Source organism: Rhipicephalus microplus, chromosome X, assembly GCF_043290135.1.
Source record: "Rhipicephalus microplus isolate Deutch F79 chromosome X, USDA_Rmic, whole genome shotgun sequence".
Taxonomy (NCBI): domain Eukaryota; kingdom Metazoa; phylum Arthropoda; class Arachnida; order Ixodida; family Ixodidae; genus Rhipicephalus; species Rhipicephalus microplus.
Genome location: NC_134710.1, coordinates 133,378,034 through 133,402,214, shown reverse-complemented (window position 1 = coordinate 133,402,214; position 24,181 = coordinate 133,378,034). Strand labels below are relative to the sequence as shown.

Sequence of the window (24,181 nt, the reverse complement as noted above, 5' to 3'; positions counted from 1 at the left end):
TATTTATAGGCCACCTGACTCCTCTGTCTCAGTTCTTGAAAATCTTGATGATTACATGTCCTGTCATATAAAACCAGCAGACAGATTAATTCTCGGAGGTGATTTCAATTTTCCGAATAACAATTGAAACGCTTTCTCTACGCAGTCTTCTGATCGAAGCAACACAAAAATGCTTGACATAGCTTTTAATTACGATTTGCTACAGATTGTGTCTCAACCTACTAGAATTCAACGTGCAATTTCAATCGCAGATCTCTTTTTTGTTAGTGGTACTGTTAAAAATGATGTATTGTGTGATGTTGTACCGGGAATATCTGATCATGAAGTTGTGATTTTAACTTTAACTGATGCTTTCTATGATCAGTTCACTGTCAATCACCAGTACCTGAACTTTTCTCGTGCTGATGATGAGTCAACCATTGACTTTTTGGACCTCTCCTTTAATGCTTTTTCAGAAAACATGAGCAATATAACCGATCTATGGCTAGCTTTCAAAAATGTTGTTAAGAAATGTATAGTACGTTATGTGCCACTAGTAACTGAAAAATCACCCGGTAAAAATGCTTGGATCACCTGAAAAACTCTCCAGCTACATAGCACACTTAGGAGACTGAAAAATAAGAAGGCCAGAAATCTGTTTTGCTATTCACTAGATAATTCTATTGCTACATTAGATACAAAACTGAAGTTACAAACTCGGGAGGATACAGCAAAATACTATGGTGTATCACTTCCCTCTTTTATTAAGGCATCACCTGAAAAGTTTTGGAGATCGATTAAGCCAAGTTCATGTAGCACTACCTCGTTTTCACTAAATGGGCACATCATTACTGATGACACAGCTGTGTCTGCTGCTTTCAACAAACACTTTAGATCTGTATTTACAACAGATAATGGTTTTCTTCCAATGTTCAATATGTCTTTGCCACCTATGCCTGATGTGAGAATCACTGAGCACGGTATTTTAAACCTTCTTATTAACGTAGATGTTGAAAAATCCCCTGGCCCAGACAATATCCCAAACGGCTTCTTAAAAAGATATGCAGAGTGGTGTACGAAGTATTTACTCGTATTGTTAAAAAAATCTCTTGCTGACGGTTCGTAGCCGGAGGACTGGAAAACTGCGAGAATCAAATCACTCTTTAAACCTGGTGATAAATCCAACATCGCAAATTATCGGCCCATTTCACTGACATCTACTTCATGAAATATTTTTGAGCACATAATTTGTAACATATAGTTGAATTTCTTGAAAAGTATAAAGTTTTAACAGATGCACAGACGTGGGTATTTTACAAGTATACAATTAGTCGGAATTAGGCATGATTTTGCTGAAGGTATAAATAAAGGATATAAGACAGACACTATATACATGGATTTTAGTAAGGTATTTGATAAAGTATTGATAAATAAATTACTTCACAACTAGGTTTTATTATAACAAATAATACTCTACTAGCATGGATTAGAGCTTACCTGATGAACCGTTGCCAATACGTTTCGCTAAATGACACCTGCTCAAGTCGAGTTGATGTTGTTTCTGGTGTATCTCAGGCGTCCGTGCTTGGGCCTTTATTATTTTTAGTATTTATAAATGACACCACCCCTGATATTAATGTTAAGATTAAACTATATGCAGACGACTGCGTGATTTATGAAACAGTTGGGTCAATTGAGGATCAGAAAATATTAAATGAAAACTTTCAAAGAATCATATCATGATGTGATCAGTGGCAAATGACTATTAATTACGACAAGACGGTCTTGATCCGAATAACCCCCCCCAAAAAAAAAAACGCTTTTTTTTTTACGGGGCAAACGTAAATACCCTCTCGGAGGTCGATGAGTGTAAATACCTGGGTCTTTGGTTCACAAAAAATTATCATGGTCGAAACATATAGATGTTACAAATAAGGCATTGCGGAAATTATTCTTTTTAAGACGATCCTTAAAATCATCAACTCCTTCCATTCGTTTCCTTGCATACCAGTCCATTATATCTACTATGCTTGAATATGCCATGCCAATTCGGGACCCATAAACCGAAACAAATAGCAAACTCGAAAGAATACACAAAAAAGTAGTTCGTTACATATATAACTCATATAGTCGTTCATCAATTACAGAACTGATCAAACAATCTGGGTTGCCCTTAGTTAGCAATAGGGATAGAATTTGCCGGCTAAAATTATTTTACCAAATAGTTAAAGGGCATTATAACATAGACTCCTCTCCCATTATCAATTATTCTCAGGGTTACGAAACCAGGCAAAGACATTCTTTCACGATAACCCCTTTACTTCTACGAAATAACTGCTTTAAATACTCCTTTTTCTCTAGAACTATTATTGATTGGAATAACCTCCCCGACAATATTATAACACAACCCTTGCTTTCTTTATTTGAAAAATATTTGCAGTACCTAGTTAGCACCGTTTAATATACTTCTTTTTATTATGCTTTCCAATTTATTGCATTATCCTGTTCAATTTGATAAATTTTCTCCTTGAAATTATATTCTTTCTTGTGTTTATTGAGCTTGTTCTTGTACTCTTGCCTTTTACAGTTACTATTAGATGTTGAATTCCTTTATGTTCTTGTTCATTTTCTTAACCTTATTGTTTTATCTGTTTGCATTTTATTTTTCATTAGATGTGTTTTCTTTGAAAACTATTGTGCTTTTTTTTTAATAGCATGTATCAATGTATCACACCTGCTATAGTCTCTGCTTGAGACAGCACTATCAATAAATAAATAAATGAAATAAAAGTAAATATGGCATCTATGACGTAGTTAGTCAGGGTGTGGCGGCAAACACGCTAGTTAGTTCCCCAATAAACATATAGTCGTGAACCGTGATGTGACACTGAAGTGTACACTGAACCATTGAAATATTTCTCTCATTTACACTCTCGTGTATATAATCTTCTGAACGCATTAACAATGCAAGCGAGTGATATCGAAACCAGTTGCAAGCTACCGTACTACTTGTGGAGCTACACGAATGTGCAGAAGCTCCCCCTCCATAGCATTCGCTCCAATGACAAGATAAGTTGTGGCCGAGCATAGCTTTGTTCATGAATACAGGGTGACTTTTCTGGGTTATGAGTTTATAGATTAACAGCTCATTGTCAATCCAGCTCATTGCAACATTTTTAAAAGAAAAGCCAAAGTGTATTCCGATAAATACAGTAACTACTTCATGCTAACTTGGGTACCTGCATATGTGCCACTGGGATGTGCTGTTCCTCAATGAACTTCTTAAAATATTAACACAGTGTAAAGAGCTTGTTTTGCACAAAGTAACGAGCTGGTGTCATTGGTTATGAGCATGGTGTAAGAATAAGCTAGGTGCTGACACTTGCTGCTCCGTGCAAAGAGAAGGCGCGGTCGAATTGTGTTTGCCGATGACCTTGAGCTATGAGTAATTGCCGTCGCGCGAGTTGAGATGGGGCTACTATATGGGGCACCAGGTATTTGCGCGGCGCTCATTCTGAAATTCGCGGGTGAAAAAACATTTTCCTGAAAGCTTTGTGTGCCTGAGATTTTGCGATTTAGAAACGCATTGTCCTGCGCCTGTGAGCCTTGTCAGTGCACTTGTTTAGCTGATTGGCACTTTGTGATTCAGTGTACATATACCCCGACGCTGCATATGACCCCGAGTATGCGTCAACGGCCTTGTTGTTAGCAATGCCTTGAAATCGGCAAGTGGTGTTTTGTCTTAAATTGTAAGTCGGTGTATCGAACTTGTACAGAGCGCGTGTCGCCTTACAAGGCGACGCAGGAACCAGAGTGCTTGGATAAGTGACGACGCAATTCCGAAACCCGACGGAGCTTTACAGCCTACTAATCATATGTGCCCGAAGCATTTACCAAAAAAAGCGATCTCTGCCACATATCATACAGAATACAAAAGAAACGTCCTGTTGCACGCACCTAAAAAACCTACGCTCTCTCCGAATGTTGTGCCTGCCATTTTACCGGGCTGCCCAAAATACCTGACCATGCAGCAAAAAACCAGGAAAGCTTTGCGAAAACAGCTGACTCTACTGCTGACTTCTCGGAAGCGACAGGGGCCAAAATGTTCGATGGTATCTGAAGTGCCTGACACGACCGCTGAAATAACCCCAAATAAACTGCGCATATAGACAGTGACTCCACAGCATGGCTATGATGAATCAGCAGGCACGCAAGCAAAAGCTAGCGGTTTGACTTCAGCAGCGATGGGCCTCCTCCACATGAAGAGGAGGATGCTTCTTAACAGGACACATAGTGTGGAGCTATGCACTACCGACTCAGTTCCTCATCCGATTGAAAAAGTGATTTCTTGCTTTTTTCAAAATTCAGATGCTGCTTCTTTAAGCTTTTTCATCTATGTCCATGTGGACCAAGAAAAATTATATGTTGCAAAATAACCAGTGAACAGAAATCATTGCGCATACTATTTGTGTGATGCAGCCATCATGATTATAATTAGTTTGCCATGCTTGATGTCGTCAAGCCATATTTTCTCCTTTTTTTAATGTCTCTAGCACTTCATCATCATTGTGTTGCAATATTGCAGATGCACTTTTGACCACGGTACTTACGACACACTGTTTATCAAGCTGAAGACCTTAGGTAGCATTAGATGTCTCATCAAATGCAAAACATGGTTGTCGGCGGCCTTTGTCGGTGGCGTTAGGATCGAGCTGCACAAAATATACTGCTTTAGGTAGTGCACTCACTTTTACTGTTTGATAAGCACATCAAGTTGAAGTCTCCGCGACTTAATGAAATAGTGCGAAGTATGGCAGATTGCACAGGCTTGACAGCCCCGACACGAGCATGTGGTACGGTTTAACCCAGCGTCGACTTTCAGGACCCGATGAAGTTTTTTCCACCATACCATGCTGCTCACACTGCTTGAGGCCAAAATCTGCATGACGCTAACAGCAAGACTGCCAAGGGTAGCCTGTCGATTTAAGTTCTTAATACAATGCGTGCATAGAACACATTAGTTGAAAGTTTTCTGACGAAGTTGTTCATTTATTTTGCTGAGCAACAAGAATGTGACAGCGATATCCACGCATGTACATACACACGCACGCAGACTATCGCTTTCCTAATAGCTAGCGCGTCTTTGCCCTTGGGCTACTACAGTCGAGCCCACATAAAACGGCCCCACTTCACTTAAAGCAAACAATATCCACGTGACCGTGAAAATATACATTGGTTCAATGGCACAAAATTGCACTTACAACGAACGTCTCCGAGCGCCGCTGATCGGTTACAGCGAACGGAGTCGGCGCTCTGCCGACTTCTTGGGAAACCACTTTCGACCACGGATCAGGCATCGGCGAAGTGCCTATACATTCTTATTGTTAAACGCTGACCCTGCTCTCGCGCCCCTCTAGTTGACGCTCTCCCCGACCGCTTTTTGTTACGCACCCCTCCGTCCTTTGTCCCTCCGCTACTCTGAGCAACCCGCATCGCCAGACGAGGCCCGTGTTTTCACACTGCCACCAATCTTTCGAAGATCGGTCGGCCGTCTACCCTGTTTTTGATCGCTTTTACTGTAGTTGGCGTCGCCAGCCCGGAGTGATTATACCATTTGCCAACATCGTTGGCCACCGACTATCTGATCGTCTGTGTCTAGTGCACGTGCGTATGCTACCGCACCGACTCTGATAATTTGCTATTCGTTTCGTGTTTAGGACTTGTTCTCGCTCACTTCGCACTCTGCTCAGCATGCACTCCGCATGAGCGCGGAAGCGCAAAAACGGGTGTTAATTTGTGCGGAACGAATCGCGAAATGCCGAAGTTAGTGAGGCCACGCTAGCCGGCTGGCGCGGGTTTAAAGTTCAAAAACTCTTTCTCAAGTTTTTCTACGTGCAAGTTGCGCATTTCGTGGACTTTTCAAGCAAGCTACCCAACCTGCCTCCTTCGCGTGTGTCTTGGTTTTCAAGGTCGCCCTACCGCCGCATCCTCCCCTCTCTTCACTTGATCGCAACTCCTTGCCCATCTCTCGCAAATCTGCTCTCCTCTTTTGATCACAACCTCTTCGCCTTACTCCACCGCTCCGCGACGGCAGCCACGCTTGCTTGAATTAGTTTTGTTTTCCGTCTAGAAACGGGCCCAGAGCCGTTCCTCGCGTTCTGGCATGCGTGTCGCGTGTGCGCGACTTGCTCGCTCTTGGTGTGTGTGTGTCGTCAGGATGGCTGACGGGAGGACTTGCACGCTTTTTTCTGCCACTCAACAAAACGCCGAAAGTGTGACCACTTGACTTGAGCCTAACCTGCGCGTTAGATGCCGCGTTGCAGAGCGCTTGCTCATAGCTGTTGACCACCTGGCAGCCAACTTGCCGCTTCGAGAGTCCCGGTATTTAGCTGTGGAGATGTTGAACGTTTTGTGGGCGACGGCTACATGCGCGCGAAACTGTTTTCGCGAGGTCGACTTCATCAACGTTGGGCCTGATGCCGAGCCTGAAGCTTCCGAACAGGATCACTCCGGCAGCGATTTGTGGCAGCGCATCGTCGACTAAGACCTGGGAGAGCGGGTGGGACATCTGTTGCGATGGTTCAATTACGGCCGATGATGATGCCGACACTGCAGAACTGTGCACGGATTAGGGCATTATGAATGAAGTACGCGGCGAGAGTGATTTGAAAGAATTGGATTGCAAGAACTACGATACTTTGGATCCAGTGCCTCATGCAGCTTATGCCACAGGCCTCAGCGAACGAGCACCCTGCCATTTAAAATGAGCTCGAGACCGCCCTTATCGCTTTTGCTCTTCGAAATATGTGCATCACGGACTTTTTGGGCAAAAAAAGTTCGTGTTTTCACTCAAAACTTTTTTAAAAGCTGTGTTTCATTTACTACAAACTTCGGGATACAGTGAACGGATGCCGCGTCAGGCTTGGGTTCATTATAAGCGGGCTCGACTGTATCCTTATTTCAAACACCCCAAATTTTCTTTTACGGACAACGGTGCTTTTTTGTTCTGAACCAAAGATGCCGACGCCAACATCACCGACGACGCCAACACCAGAATTGCTATGAAACGAGCTCTATAGTGCTTTTGCGTCAAAATTCAATCTCTCTCCAGGCCAACGTGTGCTATAGTCGAAGCATTAATATCACAAAAACACTGTTAGCAAATAAACTGCATATAAAATTAAGAAATCAATTTCGTTACTGTCGAGTCACAGTGTATTAATTTATTGACAGCCATGTACATGAGTATATCGAGCGTAATAAACAAGCAAAGAGGCTGGCTCTGCAGCGATAACCTTCCACACGCGAATCGGAGTTGCTCCTCAGTGAGCACCTTGGCCCACACTCCACGAGCGCCATCTGTCACATTAAACGGAAACAGCCTAGGCGGTGAACACAATTCGGACGCAGCTCTGGGCGAAGTGCCATCATCTAACTTATTCTTACATCGTGAGCAAAAAATGAGTTCGTCCGTGATCAAAAATTGTAGATGGATGCAAATGAATAAATAGAAAATTCAGCTTGGGTGGGAATCAAACCCTTAACATTTTGCGTGGCAAACAAAAGTTCTAACAGAGTCATGTCCATGCTTGAAACTGGTTCGAGACAAAAATTCTATTCGAATGTCATGTAGTGCGAGGAGATTCGTTTATGTGTGTAATACTGTGTGACAAAAGCATAGCATTGCACCAGGCATCAAAACATGTGAATTGCGCGAGTTGGTGGTTTAAAGGCCCATTTAGCACAAAACGTCCCGGCACAATTGATCACCATCAACAGCAGAAACAGCATCAAAAAAGTATGCAGCTGTGCTGGTTCGCGAGTTGCCCTATGGACACGTAGGGGGTACCTTGTTAATTCAGAAAGGAGGAATTATGGTGTAGCGGGCTTTTCACACTAGTGCTTGCAGTGGGCATTCTAGAGAAACTTGAATTAGTCAATTTTACGAGCACAGATGATCCTTTCCTTGGGGCCAAGTTGAAGTATAAACTGAGAAGTGAATTCCCTCTCGAGTTCAAATTAATAAGCTTTTTCTGTATCATGTTCTACTCCCGAAGGAGAAGCTCAAACTTCTCCGAAGTTTCTAAAAGCGAGTAGAACGAACATTTCCAAAATCCTAACACTGCCTCTAGTACAGTAGCTCTACTGTCCAAGACATTGCTGACAAACGAATCTTACTTACGTAATATTAGCCTCACTTATGAACAGCTTTTCCTTTGGGCTGTGGCTGTATTAGGCAAACCCAGACAGTGCGTAGGTTTTACTGCTGTTGCCAAATGTTAGACAGTGCCACTGCCCAACTTAAGTGCTCAATTCCCGCTGCTTGCTTACTGTGGCCGAAATAACACGTGCTAAAGCTAGAAGCTTAGTACTCGCAGACATTACCTGGTCCCACAAAGATATGTGCTTCATCACATTATTAATGCAGTGGACAGGTTAGGCAGTGGGAATGTTTGGTTAATTCCCAGTGAGTGCAATACTGCTGTGCAATGTAGGCAGGAGGCTCCACTACCTTCTAAAAATTGCACATAATTTTTTATAAATTCATGAATAAAAAATTGTGCAAAAATAATGCACCAAAAACAAGATATCTTTAAATGAGCTCCTAAACAAGTTGTAGTAATATAGACAGTAAATTCCTAAATTGAAAACTGACTAATTATCCATGGAGAGTGCCAGAATGTTGGAGACATCATCCTCTCAAAAGGCCGCATCTGTTCTAGGCTTCTTAAATGTTTAGTGCAGGTAAGCTAGGGCGTTGCGCACACAAAATAATTTGGAGCGCCAGATCGCTGGCCACACTTATCGGCGGAGCACAGTCACGAAAAAATGTAGCAATAATATGTGAGTGCGCAAAATCCCTAGCAAGCAAAGCTTGCTTCCTAGTGTATCCAGATAGACGCCTTGCAAATAAAAACCATACTGTTTGTTACTCTTAGCGCTGAAAAAATATATCCTGGGGGAAATGCAGGCCTGTAGGCTACAACATGCTTGTGCTAATTTCTAAATGCAGGTGTAATCCTTGTGATGCAAACTTAATTACCTTATGAACTTTTAATTGATTATTTTCTTCAAGTTGGCATGAATAGTCTTATCACAGATTCTCAATATTGAGTAGTCATAACTCTTTGCAACATTTAATTACTTTTAATGGTATATAAGTACATTTTTTAATTAGTAATACACTTTAGCACATTTAAATAAAGATGTCTGTGTTTTGGTCTTGTTAATTACTCTTAATTTCTTTAAAGTAGCCTCAGGACTCCTGAATCCTTCTTAATAATTGGTGCTTAATTACCTTTTACACTTTTTACTGAACCGTAGAGGTGTAGTATGCCCCTTTTTGATTTTCGCGTAGAGGTGTAGTATGCCCCTTTTTGATTTTCGCAACTGGAAGTGCTATCGAAGGGGGGTGCCTGTAAGGCCACATTTCAAGACTAATGAACCAGTTGATCATTTCAATCTCAAAGGTGCTAATGCCAATTAATGCACAAGCATGCACATGCACGCTCCACAATGTGAACAAAAACATCAGCTATGTGTCCACCAAAACAGCCTCAAACTAGTACTTCCAGAAAAGTGCCGCAATAAAAGTATGTTATCCATACCAAGTCTGTTTGAGTTCATGAGGGACAAGTACTGCTCAAATCGCCTTTGCTTTGCTTCGTCCCGTGAAAATGGCTTCATTGGTTTTCCTGGCTCAGTGATAGGAACCGGAGAGGGTGTGTTCATGAATGATGCTGTTTGAGAAACATGCAAAGGTGGCCGCATTTCGCTGGAGTCCACAGTTGCTTTCACAATCTCAGTTCTGCCAGTTTTCTTGATGATTTCAAGTTTTTCCTTGTCAGCTGGTGATATGAGGTCAAAGACAGACCCTGAAAAAAAATGGTATTATTGTAAGGACACAATGTTGCATGCTCAGAGTATTATATTTGTAGGCACAATACAAGGACAGATAAATATTAGAATGAAACTATAATATTTCACACTAAACCTGCTCACAGAAATACAGAGGGAACCAAGGTACAATATTAAAGTTCCAAGGCACAGAAACTATGATATGATTATGAGGCGTGCTATAGTGGAGGACTCAGGATTAGGTTTGACCTTAAGGGCTTTATTAAAATGGCCCTGCAACAATTTTTCAAGTAGCCATGGAATGAATTCAATAAAGAAGCTTACTGCCTCATGAATTCACTGCCGCAAAAATTTTCAGAATCTGTCTAATACGAGTGGAGTTACAAAGATTTGTCGCACACTGCACTTGCCTTCTTTCCTCTCTCGTCCCACTGAAAGCACTGGAAGCCAAGCAGGGAGGATGGTACAGGGGAAAGAAAATACCTCAGATGCGCCTCATCACTTTGAGCACTATTTCTCTCCCCACCCCCCCCCTTTTTTTTCTTCAAATACGTGGCTTTTCAGTGTCATCGCGCGCACGCATGAACAAGTCGCGTGGCATGCTCAAATCAGCCAATGGCTCATTCAATAGCCGTGACAAGCGATTTTGGAGCTTGTAGTGTTATTTGTCGAGAGAAGAGAAAGCAATTTTTAGCTGACTTAGAGAATTTATTGCGAAGTCTAGGTTGCATGCTCTGCAATAATATTTAGCTTGCGTGTTCTAAGGAGCCTCGACGACCGATTGGCACCGTTTTTTAACCATGCTCAAAAATTGTTGCAGGGCCCTTTTAAAATGCATCTAAATCTAAATAGTATGCAGGTGTTTTTTGCATTTTACTACCACTGAAACACGGCCCTCATTACAGGGAATTGAACCAATGTCTTCCAGTTTAGCAGCAACCCACCATAGCCATGAGGCCATCATTGGGTAAATTAAATTATCAACAGATTCTTCAAACTATCATTGCCTCTGTAGAAGAGACATTGGCTAAAATAAAGCAACTAATATTTCTCTTTGTTACGAATACAAGCTCTATAGTACAAAGGTCAACTTCTAAATAATTGAATGCAATAAAAGTTCCCTGAATGCTCCAAATGTGGTGCATTCAAATTTCCAGTTATGGGAACGCTTTGTGTCACTACCTGAATGCTCCACCTTCTTGTCTTTGCAAAGTTCACTTTTGGGTTCTTCAAAGCGTCTACGTTCTCTTTTTGGGGCTTTGTGAATAGGCTGAAAATCTGCTGGAATTTTTGGTGGTGGGTAGAACTTCATCACTATTGGTGGCTCTTTGGCTAGATGAAAGCCTTCCAGTGTCTTTGCGAGTTGATATAGAGGCTTGTTTCTTCCACCTGAAAGAAAAATTTTAAGAAGTCAGCTATTGTGAACTACAATCAGCACCTCCTCTATCTTTTTGTGCCTAGATGAAGGAGTGGAGCACAATAGGAACTGCTGTCAGCATTAGTGTGGATTTTAGCTGGGAGGCGCTGCCACAGGAATAGACCCGCCGTAACATTGTCGCTGGCGGAAATGGATGCTGTGGCTGCATTTGAAGCTGCTATATGGTTCACTTCTCCACTGTATTCGCGCTGTTTAAACTATAATGAAAACTTGAAAATAGGAATCCTGAAGTGCTCGTCGTTCTGTCCATCTAGCCCATTTTAAAGGCATGGCTCATTCCCAGATTTTGACTGAGGCACTTGTGTGTCGTCTGCTAGGAGTGCGTGTTGTCTAGTACTAGGCCAATACCAAAAAGCGCATGCCAGTACTGCACGGAAGATTGCTTTGTCACTGTGAAGCTCACTTGACTAAGAGTTAGCTTTTGAATGCCTGAAGGTCGATTTTTGAAAGCATCATTTGCCAGGAGTTGATAATGAATGCTTAGGCGCTTCAAGTTCCCTGATGCATACTACCTGCCGTCTACTGGTGAAGAACATTATATGCAAGCCTGGAGTTAATGTGCTAAATAGCATGAAATGTCACTAGATCGCTTCTAAGAATATATGAGATCACCCGTTGCCTTTGTAAATGTTGTCACCGAGAGGAAGCAACAGCTGGTGCCAGAAAATGAGGAACTATGCCAGGTGATTCCGCGATATTACAGCTTAAAGCAATTAAATAGCGGTGGTACAAAAAACAAACAAAAACAGCCTCACATGCAGCACGGTTCCTGCAATACTGGCGAATGTGTGGGAACAGGTGCTGTTGTTCAAGCCTAAACTCGTAGTGCTGACCCTCAACTTACGCCAATCAGCAGGTATGAAAAATGCGGCCTGTTGTTGGTTGCTTGAGCTCGTCTTTGTATTCATTAATAGATTGCAGTAGCCTCAAATTCTGGCTCCTTGGCTTTATCCCTTTTTTTTTTTTTCGTTTGGCCTTTTCAATAGTGAGCAAAGAAGAAGCTAAATGGCTCTTTATCTGGATGTTTTTGTAACTGATGAAACTTGCTCAACCTTGTACACTGAGTCATTGACACGGCACATGATGATTGTCAGTTGTTTTGGCCAAGAGCGCATGTGCTGTCCATGGGCTCCAATTATTCTGCTTTGGGACTTAATGTCAGTGTTCCACATGCCAGTGATCACGAGGCGGTGTTGCTACTGGTACATTCATTTTTGGACAGTTTGAATGCAGCACAGTCAGGTTTAGTGGTACATACTTACCACGCTCAGAGGTTCAGTTGTTAACTTGGGCAGCAAATGTGAAGGTATAGTCTGCAAAGACCGATGCTACAGCACCTTTCATAAGTCACCACTTCTCATATGCTATGAAATCTTCGGGTCGTAAATGATAGCTGCATGCTCTAACTTTGATAGTGTATCAGGAGACCAATTATCCCTTTTAATTAATCCAAGCCAACTCTCCTGATCACTACCGGCAGCTGAAATTTCAAGAAAAATCACAGTATATCAACGGAGTGAATGATGATGAGTAAGGTGAAGCGTCCGTCAGCCCATCTGTGCTTTCGTCCGTCCGCACAACCATCCGTGCGTCCATCCATGCATCCATTCGTCTCTCCGTGCATCTGCTCGTCTGCTAGTATGTCTGTCTGTACGTCCGTTCATGCATCCATCTAGTGAACACTCCAAGTACCACCATCTCCCATCTCGCATCCCCTGTGGCACATACCCGCTCTAGAGCGGGTATGTGTCACGGGTGGCTACCTATGTACATACATACATACATGCATACATACATATGTAGCGTACTCGCCCCACGGAGGCGCGAAAAAAAGGCACCTACACTCCTTGAAGTTTGGGACAAGACTAGTTTATTTTCCAAGAAAAACAGACTTCGAAAGCGACAACCAAAAGGGGCGTGGCTGCGTATCTTCCGCGGCCCTCCGGAGATAACGTGAGGCATGTTGGCTGCGTCTGCGCCGTACGCCTCGGCATACGAATTGGTATGCGCACACAAATAAAATTATCGTGATCACCGGCGTCATCGCCCACTAAAAGGGTCCCCCCCCCAGACCGTGGAGCCTGGGAAAAAAAAAAAAATGAGCAAATGTGCGAGTTAGTCCGTGAGGTGAGCCGGTTTCACGCGATCGAGAGAAACAACGTCCTCTCTGTCGCGAACACGAATGGTCAGAGTTTTGTGCGACCGCGAAAGCACACGGAAGGGCCCGTCGTACACTGGAGTCAACGGCGCTTTCACTGTGTCACGTCGCACGAACACATGGGTTGCCTCATTCATGTCTGGGAAAAAAAACACTCTTTGGTTGAGGCTGACGCGTGGCACGCTGGGTTGCTGGTGCTCCAACCAGGAATGTAGCCTTTCCATATGTTCTGAAGGCGTCGGCGTAGCGCTTGGTTTCTCACCGAAGAATTCTCCCGGTAGTCGGATTGTAGAGCCGTACAGCATTTCTGCTGCACAGAATCCGAGGTCTTCTTTTATCGCCGTACGCAGGCCCAGAAAAATGAGAGAGAGCTTCTCCACCCAGTGCTCTCTATCCAATTTGGCCGTTAAAGATGCCTTCGGTTGACGGTGTAGCCACTCCACCATTCCATTGCTTGCTGGATGGTAAGCCGTGGTGTACTGGAGCCGTGTTCCCAGAAGCCTTGCCAGCACAGAGAATAGGTTGCTCTGGAATTGTCGTCCACGATTGGTCGTTATGCGCAGTGGACAGCCATAGTGTGAAACCCATGTGGCCACAAACGCCTGTGCGAAGGTCCTGGCTGCGATGTTCATAATCGGCGTCGCCTCGGGCCACCGTGAGTATCGGTTGACACAAGTGAGCAGGTATCTGTAACCCTGGGAAGGAGGAAGAGGTCCCACCAAGTCCAAGTGCACGTGGTCGAAACGACACTCTGGTGGCCGAAATGCTTGGAGTGCTGTGCGCGTGTGACGAGTCACCTTCACTGTTTTACATGTTCGGCATGTTTTCGCCCAGCGTCGAACGTCGGCGTTAATTCCGGGCCACACAAAGCGTTCAGTGACGAGCCTCTCTGTCGCGCGGATTCCTGAATGGCTGAGGTCGTGAAGGCTGTCAAACATTGCACGCCGAAATTGGACGGGGACGAAGGGTCTTGGGTATTTCTGCGATGTGTCGCATATGACCATAGTCATTGTGTATGGTAGCGGGATCTCTTCGAGCACCAGTGACAGTGGATTCTGCCTCATCTCAGTTAGCTCTGGGTCTTCCCGCTGGGCGGCGGATAATGTCTCAAGTCGACGGACGCTGAAACAGTGTTGATACGGGAGAGTGCGTCCGCTGCTTGGTTTTCGCTCCCCGCTATGTGACGGATGTCCGTGGAAAATTCGGAAATTAAAGAAAGTTGGCGCAGTTCTCTTTCCAAATATGAGGAACTGTTGTTCTTGAACGCATACGTCAGCGGCTTGTGGTCCGTTAAAATGTGGAAAATGCAGCCTTCTAGGAAGAAACGGAAATGCCTTACGGAAGAATAAATCGCCAGCATCTCTCTTCCAAAGGTGCTGTAGCACACTTCCGCCTGTTTCAGACGTTTAGAAAAGAAACCTATCGGTTTCCAGTCCTTGCCGTCGTATTGTTGCAACACTGCTCCCACTGCCGTCGTTGAAGCGTCAACCATAAGCCGCGTTGGCGCGTCGGAAAGCGGATGCATCAGAAGTGTTGCGGAGGCAAGCTCAGTTTTCGCGTCCTGGAAGGCTTTTTCGTGCTCCGCTGACCAGTGAAACTCGGGCGTTTTCTTGCCGTCCCGGCGCAACAAGTCAGTTAGCGGCTGTTGAATGTGTGCACAGGATGAGATGAAGCGCCTATGGAAGTTGATTAGCCCGAGAAACTCGCGCAACTTGCGGAAAGAGGTAGGCGTGGGGAATTCCCTGACTGCTTGCACCCGTGATTTGAACGGCAAGATGCCTTGCGGGCTGTTTCGATGATTTAGGAAATCTAGTGCTTCAACACCAAAGATGCACTTTTGGGGCTTCAAAACCAAACCGTGCTTGTCAAGACGGTTGAAGAGGAGGCGCAGGTGATTTTCATGCTCCTCCGGCGTTTTGCTGGCGACCAAAATGTCGTCTAAGTAGACAAAAACAAAGAACAGTCCGCGAGTGACCTCATTCATGAAACGCTGGAGTGCCGCGTTCTTCAGTCCACGGCATACGAACAAATTCAAAGAGGCCGAAAGGCGTTGTCAAGGCCGTCTTTGGGATGTCGCTTGGTTCTACTGGAATCTGGTAATAAGCGGCCATCAGATCCAGCTTAGTGAAGATGGTCGTTCCCGCGAGGCGAGCGCTGAAATCATAGATGTGGGGCAGAGGATATTGGTCTGCCGTTGTCACAGCATTCAGTGCCCGATAATCACCACAAGGCCGCCAGTCACCAGACTCTTGTTTTGGCACTATGTACAGTGCGGAAGACCACTTGCTAGAAGAAGGTCAAATAATGCCGAGTTGGAGCATGTGGTCAAACTCACGGCGGGCGACTTCGTGTCTTTGTCCAGCGAGTCTCCTAGGTCTAGCGGTGACGGGCGGTCCGGTGGTGACAATGTGATGCGTCACCTTGTGTTTGATTGGCAGTACGGTGTTCCGAGGTCTGGTTATTTCAGGGAATTCAGCCAGAATCTTTTGAAAGTTTGACTCTGGGTTGAAAGTGCAAATGCTGCATAAGGACAGGTCAGACTTCAGTCCGATAACAGCGAGCGAAGTGACGTTATCCTTGAGACGACGATCGCGAACGCTGACGTCAAGATTGAAGTGGCTCAGAAAGTCCGCTCCCAGGATGGCAATTCTGACGTCGGCCACAACGAAGAGCCATCGATATGTACGCCTGAGTCCGATGTCGATCGTCATTGACTGGACTCCCTATGACGCAATAGCAGTATTATTGACTGTCATTAGGCTTGAAATGTACTTGCCGCCCCGGCGATGTTGAGCTGCTGCTGGTAGGATAGATAGCTCCGCTCCGGTATCGACAAGGAGGCGTGTGCCGGTGATGCGGTCGACAACAAAGAAGAGGCGGCTTGAACGATGGCCCGTGTCACTTTCCGCCAAGAGCGACTAGCCGGTGTGTTTCCCGTCCATGAGCATGGATGGGTGCAGCGAGTGGCTTGCTCTCTAAAACGACGGTGGTACCAGCAGATGTTCTGCTCTGCCTTGATTGAGTGTCCGCGGTGCTGCGGGCTTCGAGCACGGGATGGCGAACGATGCCGTGCAGGCCGGTGTTTGTTGGACAGGGCGAGGTTTTCAATTGCTGCAGCCAGTCGGTCAACTCTGTCCTCTGAGCGACCTAACCGGTCTGCATGTTCGGGCCTTCCCGTTGCAGCAATAGACATTTTTGGTGGCTCAGTGCGGTCGGTGATGCGGTCGGCGAGTCGAGCCAGACGTTCGAGAGTCACGTCATCCGAGCCAGCGAGTATCATCCGTGTTGACTATGGCAGTCTCTGCAAAAACAATTCACCAAGCAATGGATGTTGACGCTTCTCTGACATTTGTTGGCCCAGCAGCTGACGCATTCGGTGAAGTAGTTGTGAGGGACGCTGGTCACCGAGCTCTTCAGGAGACAGGAGTTGTTGCAGCCTGCTCTGTTTGGACACCTCAAGACGTTTCAGGACGGTGCTTTTTAGTTCGTCGTAGGGCTTCTCCGATGGAGTGGAGGCGAGCACATCGTCTACGGCATCAGCGATGTCAGGTGGCAGTGCTGAAACGACGTGCGGGTATTTCGACTGCTGCGCTGTGATGCATCGAAGCTCGAAGTGGGCCTCGATTTGGCTGAACCACACCCTGGGGTTTTTGGGCCAGAAATGAGGAAGCTTTAACTCCGAGGCGTTGGTTGTGGGTGAGCTTGAAGTGCCTTCCTCGTCTGACATGGCTGCTATTTTTCCAAATGTCCGGGTCACCACTTTGTAGCGTACTCGCCCCATGGAGGCGCGAAAAGAAGGCACCTACATTCCTTGAAGTTTGGGACAAGATTAGTTTATTTTCCAAGAAAAACAGGCTTCGAAAGCGACAACCAAAAGGGGCATGGCTGCGTATCTTCCGCAGCCCTATGGAGATAACGTGAGGCATGTTGGCCGCGTCTGCACCGTGCACCTCGGCATACGAATTGGTATGCGCACACAAATAAAATTATCGCGATCACCGATGTCATCGCCCGCTACACATACATATATACATACATACATACATACATACATACATACATACATACATACATACATACATACATACATACCGAGGAGCAATACACCCACGTCCTAAGGAGGTTTGCTCCTAAAATGACAGCCGAACAGGATATTAAGGTGAAAGGCTTCGAGCATGTCCCATAGAGGACGAAAACTGACTGTCAGTGGCATCCAGTGGTGTTTCCCAATGGTGGCATCAATACAAGTGATGCAAAAATAGCTTCGTTACATGATGATGCCATCATACAACATCACAGATAAAAATACTGTGACACCATCGTGACGTCATCATATTCCATCTTCGCTTAGTCAAAGTGGGCCGATCACGGAGGCAGTGCATAACCACTTGAAGTGCAGAAAACTGATCCTTCTGTGCCTCTGATCTTTGAGGAAGTAAGAAAACCACACTAAACGCAGAAATATCGAGGAGGGAAGCAAATGTTCAATACAACGACTGGGAAAATAAAGATGATGGCTTTTGCCTTTCAATCGTCTCAGGTGAATGCAAAAGGAACCCTGTGAGCTTTTCTAATAAATACAAGAAAACAAAACAAAAAAGACAATCGTGATTCCTTTTTGTTAGATTTGTTGAGAAGTACTCTGTATAATGACCTAATTAGACATGCAAATGACAAGGTTGCAATAGCTTGAAATATAAAACAAAACAATAATACAATAAAACTTGAATGCAAGTATTAACCCGGCAGCATGGCCTGACATAACGCTATAGCCACGGTCAGAGCGTGATAAAAACAGCATGCCACCGAAAAAGGATCAAGCAAGCAAGCAAGCATGCAGTTATTTTCGCGATTCTTTCCATTCCTCCTGTGCCCCTGAAAGCTTGCAAGAAACAAAAATGCTATCAAACTCTAATGAGAATGCGCAGTCACAAGCTTCATAATACACTTGGCCATTCAGTGCCGCCACGCAGCAGCGGCGAGCTGCTGCGTGATAGCACCAAGGAGCAGGGCACCAAAGAGCAGGGCACCAAGGAGCAGGATGCCAGCAGGATGATTTTGACAACTACAGTAATCTGGTGTGCATATTTTTCCAAGTCAGTGAAACATCATTATGGCAGAGCGTATTCTGTATTAGTATGCTTCTTTCTCATTCTTATTATTCAAGAATAAACAATGCACCTATACTCATAGAAAATACTTTTTCTCCCACTAGTCGGGCTCCTAAACCACCTGAAATTTTTTAAAGACGATAGTCTTTCTTGAGGACCTTCGACACAAAAATTTTGGTCTGTCTATCCGTCTGTCTGTACATTTGTCTGTTTATCCACTCTTAACGACCCGGGGTACTTGGAACGGCCGACCCCATTCGCAGCGCCCACCAATGTTACTCAAGGTTTAGCGTTCATACTTGTGCAATTGTCAATTAAAAAGCAAATATTGCACATGTCGGGGGCACCATAACAACATGTATATAATCTGCATGTGTGTCTTTTACTAGAAAAGGCATACATAAGTAATTTTAAGGACCGTAGTGCTTATCACGCTGTGCTGACCATGCAACGCTTGCACGAAAAGGCGAGTGTTTCAAACGCTTTGCTAAAACGAGACGATGGTGGCACCTACCTGTCGCCTTGCGTTCTACACCTTATCACCTCTGAGACGGGCACGCACACCCGTCTCAGAGCCATGCACTTTGTTTTCCAAGAAAACTGCCAGATGGCGCTCATGTTTCACGTGTGACTTGACTTGATGCGCTAGTTCGCCTCCGCTGCACGCTCGAGGCACTCTAACGCAGGGTCTCCAGAATACCATTCACCGATTCCCTTGCGCAGAACATCAAATAAATGTTTTGTTCACTCTCTCCACACGCAAGACTATCGTCTTTCGACGAAATTTGCAGATTAACATGCAAATACGGGGCCAATTTTTTTTTTTTTTTTTCAAACTTTACAATCAAACACACGCATCGTGCATAGAATGCTGCCACGATTGACGATGCCAGGCAACACTACGAACTGTGGGTGAGTCACAAATTCCAAGAAACAACCCCCCCCCCCCCCCTCCTCTCCGGGTCCTTCTGGCCTCTATGTGACATCGCACAATTGAATCTTTGATGCGTAGCGCCAGTCATGCTGCGATTGATTGAGCAAAAACCTATGACTTCCAGTTAGCCTGCAATCAGCTGTCCGCACTCTTTGTTGTTGTTCGCCATATTGTGGTGGCGGCAGCTGCTCATCCTGCGCATGACTGCTTTGGCACGAAGTGCCAACGTACTATTGATCCCTCATGTCCGCACTCCTTTGAAGGTTTATGTGCAACAAAGGGTTCATACCGGCACAGCTCGTAGAAAGCACAAGCTGGCACAACAACGGCAGTTAGCCAACAAGCACGGAGTTGATAGAGTCGCTGCGACTGGAAGCAGAGCCTGTTTCGAACAGCGTATCAGACGAGATTGGAAGAGGCACTTGGCAAGAAGGGCAAAGTAGCTTTGAGAGAGGAGACCAGTAGAGAGTAACAAGAAAAAAAGAGCGAAAGGAGCGGTCACTGCCTTTCTATCATCAAACGCGTCTAAACTCCGCTATTATGGCATCGTTTGGAAAAATTCTCAAGGCTACGTGTTTATTGCACAATTTCTCCACCACGTCTACTTTTCTATCTCTGGGTTGTTTAGGTACCTTTTAAAACAACTAGGGTGAATTCTTTCCCAGAAAAAAGTCCTCTGAAGATATTAAATCAGCAATGAAAATCTATCCTGTTGGGATGCGTCTTGCGGAAAAAAAAATGGCACTCAAGGAATTAAGACAAACGTGCAAGATAATGTGTTATCACACTCGATGCATTTTGAATTTTCAATAGCTGCATGAGCTCCACCAGCTCAATATGTGTCAGCATATCATGCTGCATCAATTCACCCATTCAAGCTACATAGATGTCGATGATAACCAAGTCTGCCTAATTTTATGTTTTTTGTCAAATGCAGATACTCACAAATACTGCCACAGAATAAATTTCCATGAGTTCTTTTCAGGTGCAAGGCCTTCAATATCTTTTTTTTTTTTCTTGTTTATCAAGCACTGTGAAGAAGTCTCATACAAAATTTGAAAAATGTCTGAAGACCCATTAATTACTCAGATTTAGCAGTTAGCAGTTACGCTGCAAAAATATAACAATTAGTGATCTGAACACTGCAATAGAGCAAGTAGAGCTCATTTTGTTATGCAAATCCCCGTTAAGTTCCTCTCACCAGTTTTGTGGGTTGCAAATAAACAAGGAGAATGCACAGATAGCACAGTAACAGTCATGCCTCCGAGGTATAAATCAACTAGAAAATACAAAAACTACTGAATTTCTGAATGAAAACCTATTGCCCTTTTCCTTCAGGTAGCTCAACTATCAACAAGAGAGTCAACCAAGAGAGCCAGAACCTCTACATATGATGCACAGCTTGCCAATTATGAGAACACGCAGATTTATGGCATGTGACCCCTCAATGTCGCCTAATACTCAGCACACAATAGCAAAACTGAGAGGGCACCATACCAACACAATCTGCTTTAGATGCTGGGTCGCAGTATGAATGTAGCCAGACTGGTCACCTAAGTTCCTGTTATGTAAGCACAAAGATACGTTGCAATGTTTTCCCACCCATGCATGTTTTAGAGCATGATGGCATTCACACATACATGAAATGCAATAAAAAAACTAAGCCAGTAAGCTTAGAATCGTACCCCCAATGGCAGGAAGCATCTTGCGAGGCTTGTCTTCAGGTTCATCAGTTAGCTCAAAACTGTACTGAGACATATCATCACGGGCATAGATATCACTGTCATCTTCTTCAAAAGCCCCAACGCCAAATGCCTGAAAAACAGCACAAATAATTGAACACACCTATTTTTACTCTCTCTCTCTGTCTGTCTGTCTGGCTGGCTGTGTGCGTGTGTGTGTGTGTATTTGGGTGTGTGTCTCCACTTTCTAGACAATAAAACATCATGTTCTGCAATTAAAACTGTTGAACAGGTAACTGACAAATGGCTGATGGCTAAAAAGTAGCAATATTCCCCGGCATTTTAACTGACATTAAACTGTGACTAAAAACACTTCATAATTTTTTGGGGGGGGGGGGAGGAAGGGGGGGGGGGCAAGCACCAACTGAAAAATGATGTGTGTGTACTTGCTCATCTATCACTGCTTCAGGTGCAAATTGACTTGCTTGCATTCAGCTTGTCCTGTGACGCAGTATTGTGGCATCATCTGGCATAGCGTATACTTACAGAATGTTAGCTGCTGCTTAAAAGATTTTTTTGCTCATCCATACATTATTGTCTGATACCTTCAGTCTTTGCATAATTATACATGGAACACATGAGATTTGAAGAACGATGACACAAATGACTGCAAGAACTAAGTAAGAGTGTAAAAAAAATAATACTAAGATTTATTGGACAGTAAAAAAAATTTTCTGGAAAACTTCTCTAAATGTCCTTTGCATGTGATGAAGACTTTTCACGATACTCAAAAAAGGATAGAAAGCATGGGGGAAACATGGAGAAAGAATAAAAAAAAAAGGAATGTAACATTGCTTAGAAAAACATGCCATGGAAGATTAGCAGCTGCTGAGGGAGGAGAACAGGATGGAAGACTCACAAGACATGCACCCTAGGTGCTGTACAAAAGCCTTCTTAGTACTTACCTGTCCAGTAATAGCAAGTTTCCTTTTGCTTTTTTCCAAATGGCACCTAGTCGTCGTAGGCTGGTCGATATCTATTGGTGCTGAGAGCACAGAGTGCTTGTCCAGAGGGACATATCCAATGCCATGTTGGTTGTCCTTGGGAACATACAGCACATCCTCAACATCTGCTGGTGCAAATGAATGCCCTGCAGCAAACTCATCCTCTTCACTAGATGACTCTGTGCCTGGTGGCAAGGCACAGCCATACACTCTGACACCTGGTAGGTCCTGGGCCTGTTTTGGCTTTTCTCGTTTTACACGTTCTCCTATGCCTTGTCCTTGGCGCCAGCCCATCTTGTTTAGAAGCTTGACACCAATACTCTGACTGTAAGAACCACAATATTTTTTTGTACTGAATGAATAACTTTGAGCAATGCACAAATTTCTTCTAATTATGCACTATTTAGTAGTGCAGCTAGCACTTGTGGGAAAGCACCTCACCAGCAGCTATCATGAGCACTATGCGGGTGTATCTGCAAAACGTTATATACCTTTCAGATGCAATGTCTGCATATTTAATTTTAAGGCGTACTAACGTGAATTACAAAAAGTTTTTGGATTGTTGCTTGAAATAGAAGTACTGGCGTCAAAAAACCTAAAACAAGTATCACGGTGCTTGGAGACGCATCGAATACAATTTCATTACTGCTAGCTTAAAAAGACGCTTTCAGTTTTGATATCGAGAAGGTAGCTTCTTAGGGACGGGTCTGAGCGGTGTGACATCCTTAGATTGGCAAAAACAAAGTGGAACTAACTCAGACTCATTCAAGAAATATATTTTGCGCTTAGGACTCGCCCTGAATCAGACTCGCTAAAGTTTTCCTGAGCTGAATTCACTCTGACTCACACTCATTAAAAGTTTTTTGAACCGGACTCACTTGTACAGACTCGCCAAAATTTTACTTACCTGGAATCACTCAGACTCACACTCACGGCTCGATCTAAGCTGGGTGAGTACGAGTGAGTTCGCCGACCTATGAGTCACATGGGAAGACAGCAACTGGCTACGTACTAGCGGCAAATTTGTTATCTGCTCGTGGTGCACATAAACAACGATGAGTGAATTGTCGTACAGTGACCGTGACAGTGATTTTTGCAATTTCAGCTGTCCACTGAAATCAGAGCTCGCAATTTCAGGAACTGTCTTCACTCGTCGGGATAATGTCCATTGCAGTGGAGCTGGCTTGCTGCTGCTCAGTGACAAAAGCTCTAAAATCAAAATAAATATTGGATATGTGTTGCTCGGCTTCGATGTGTGGAGAGAGCTGACACTGCATACCAAGGAAACGAAAAATGTCTCTTTCGTATGCCTTCAAATCGTGTCAGTATTTTTTTATAACTTTGTGCAACAGGGGGCACATACGTCCCACTCTTTCGTTTAGAGACAAAAGTTTCTCCCACGTCCCCGGATGCAATCAGTGCAATGTCAAGTCACTCATATTTTATCTAAGTCTTCGTAACCTCGACGTAAATTTTTTTACCATGCTTTCAAAAAGCGGATGTAGTGTTACCATAACATTGAACTTCGGTTTTTTTATGACAGCTTTTAAATTTTCCTCTTCTTGAGATAGACAGCACCTACCAATCAAAATGTTGGATAATTTCCTTTTTTTATGGTTTTTCAGAGAGGTCATTTTAGCTTCCAGTCATTCCGTGGTTTTTTTTTTTCTAAATTTGCATAACAACTTGACTGATAAGTGCATACAAGGACGGAATCGGGCTTCAGTCTTTTGGAGAAGCTTTGGGAGCAGGAATATATTTTAAACCTTACAACAACAAAGTTGAAAGCACAGCAACTCGAAGAAAAAACATAAGCGGCGCTTTGAACAGCTACTCCGACAAATAAAAAACGTTAATGTTTAAATGTCATAATGTTCAAAATGTGATTAAAACACCGCATATAATATGAACAGCAACTCAAAACTAGAGATAAACTAATATAATAAAAGTTAACTTTATACTAAACCGATAGGGCTCTATAAAAATAAATGTAATAAACTTATGTTCCGGTCGTTGA

General features: G+C 44.0%; 1 protein-coding gene across 5 annotated transcripts in view; it reads right to left on the bottom strand.

The window, feature by feature from the left end:
• The window catches only part of LOC119176491 (G patch domain-containing protein 1), a 98,793-nt gene that overhangs the window by 44,052 nt on the left and 30,560 nt on the right, over nucleotides 1–24,181 (bottom strand). For all 5 annotated transcript variants that reach the window (XM_037427797.2, XM_037427792.2, XM_037427798.2 and 2 more), the window contains exons 5-8: nucleotides 22,126–22,489; nucleotides 21,164–21,293; nucleotides 11,020–11,226; nucleotides 9,588–9,854 (exon numbers count right to left, since the gene is read on the bottom strand). In XM_037427797.2, the coding sequence (XP_037283694.2) occupies nucleotides 9,588–9,854; nucleotides 11,020–11,226; nucleotides 21,164–21,293; nucleotides 22,126–22,489 (968 nt within the window). The remainder of the gene's footprint in view (nucleotides 1–9,587; nucleotides 9,855–11,019; nucleotides 11,227–21,163; nucleotides 21,294–22,125; nucleotides 22,490–24,181) is intronic.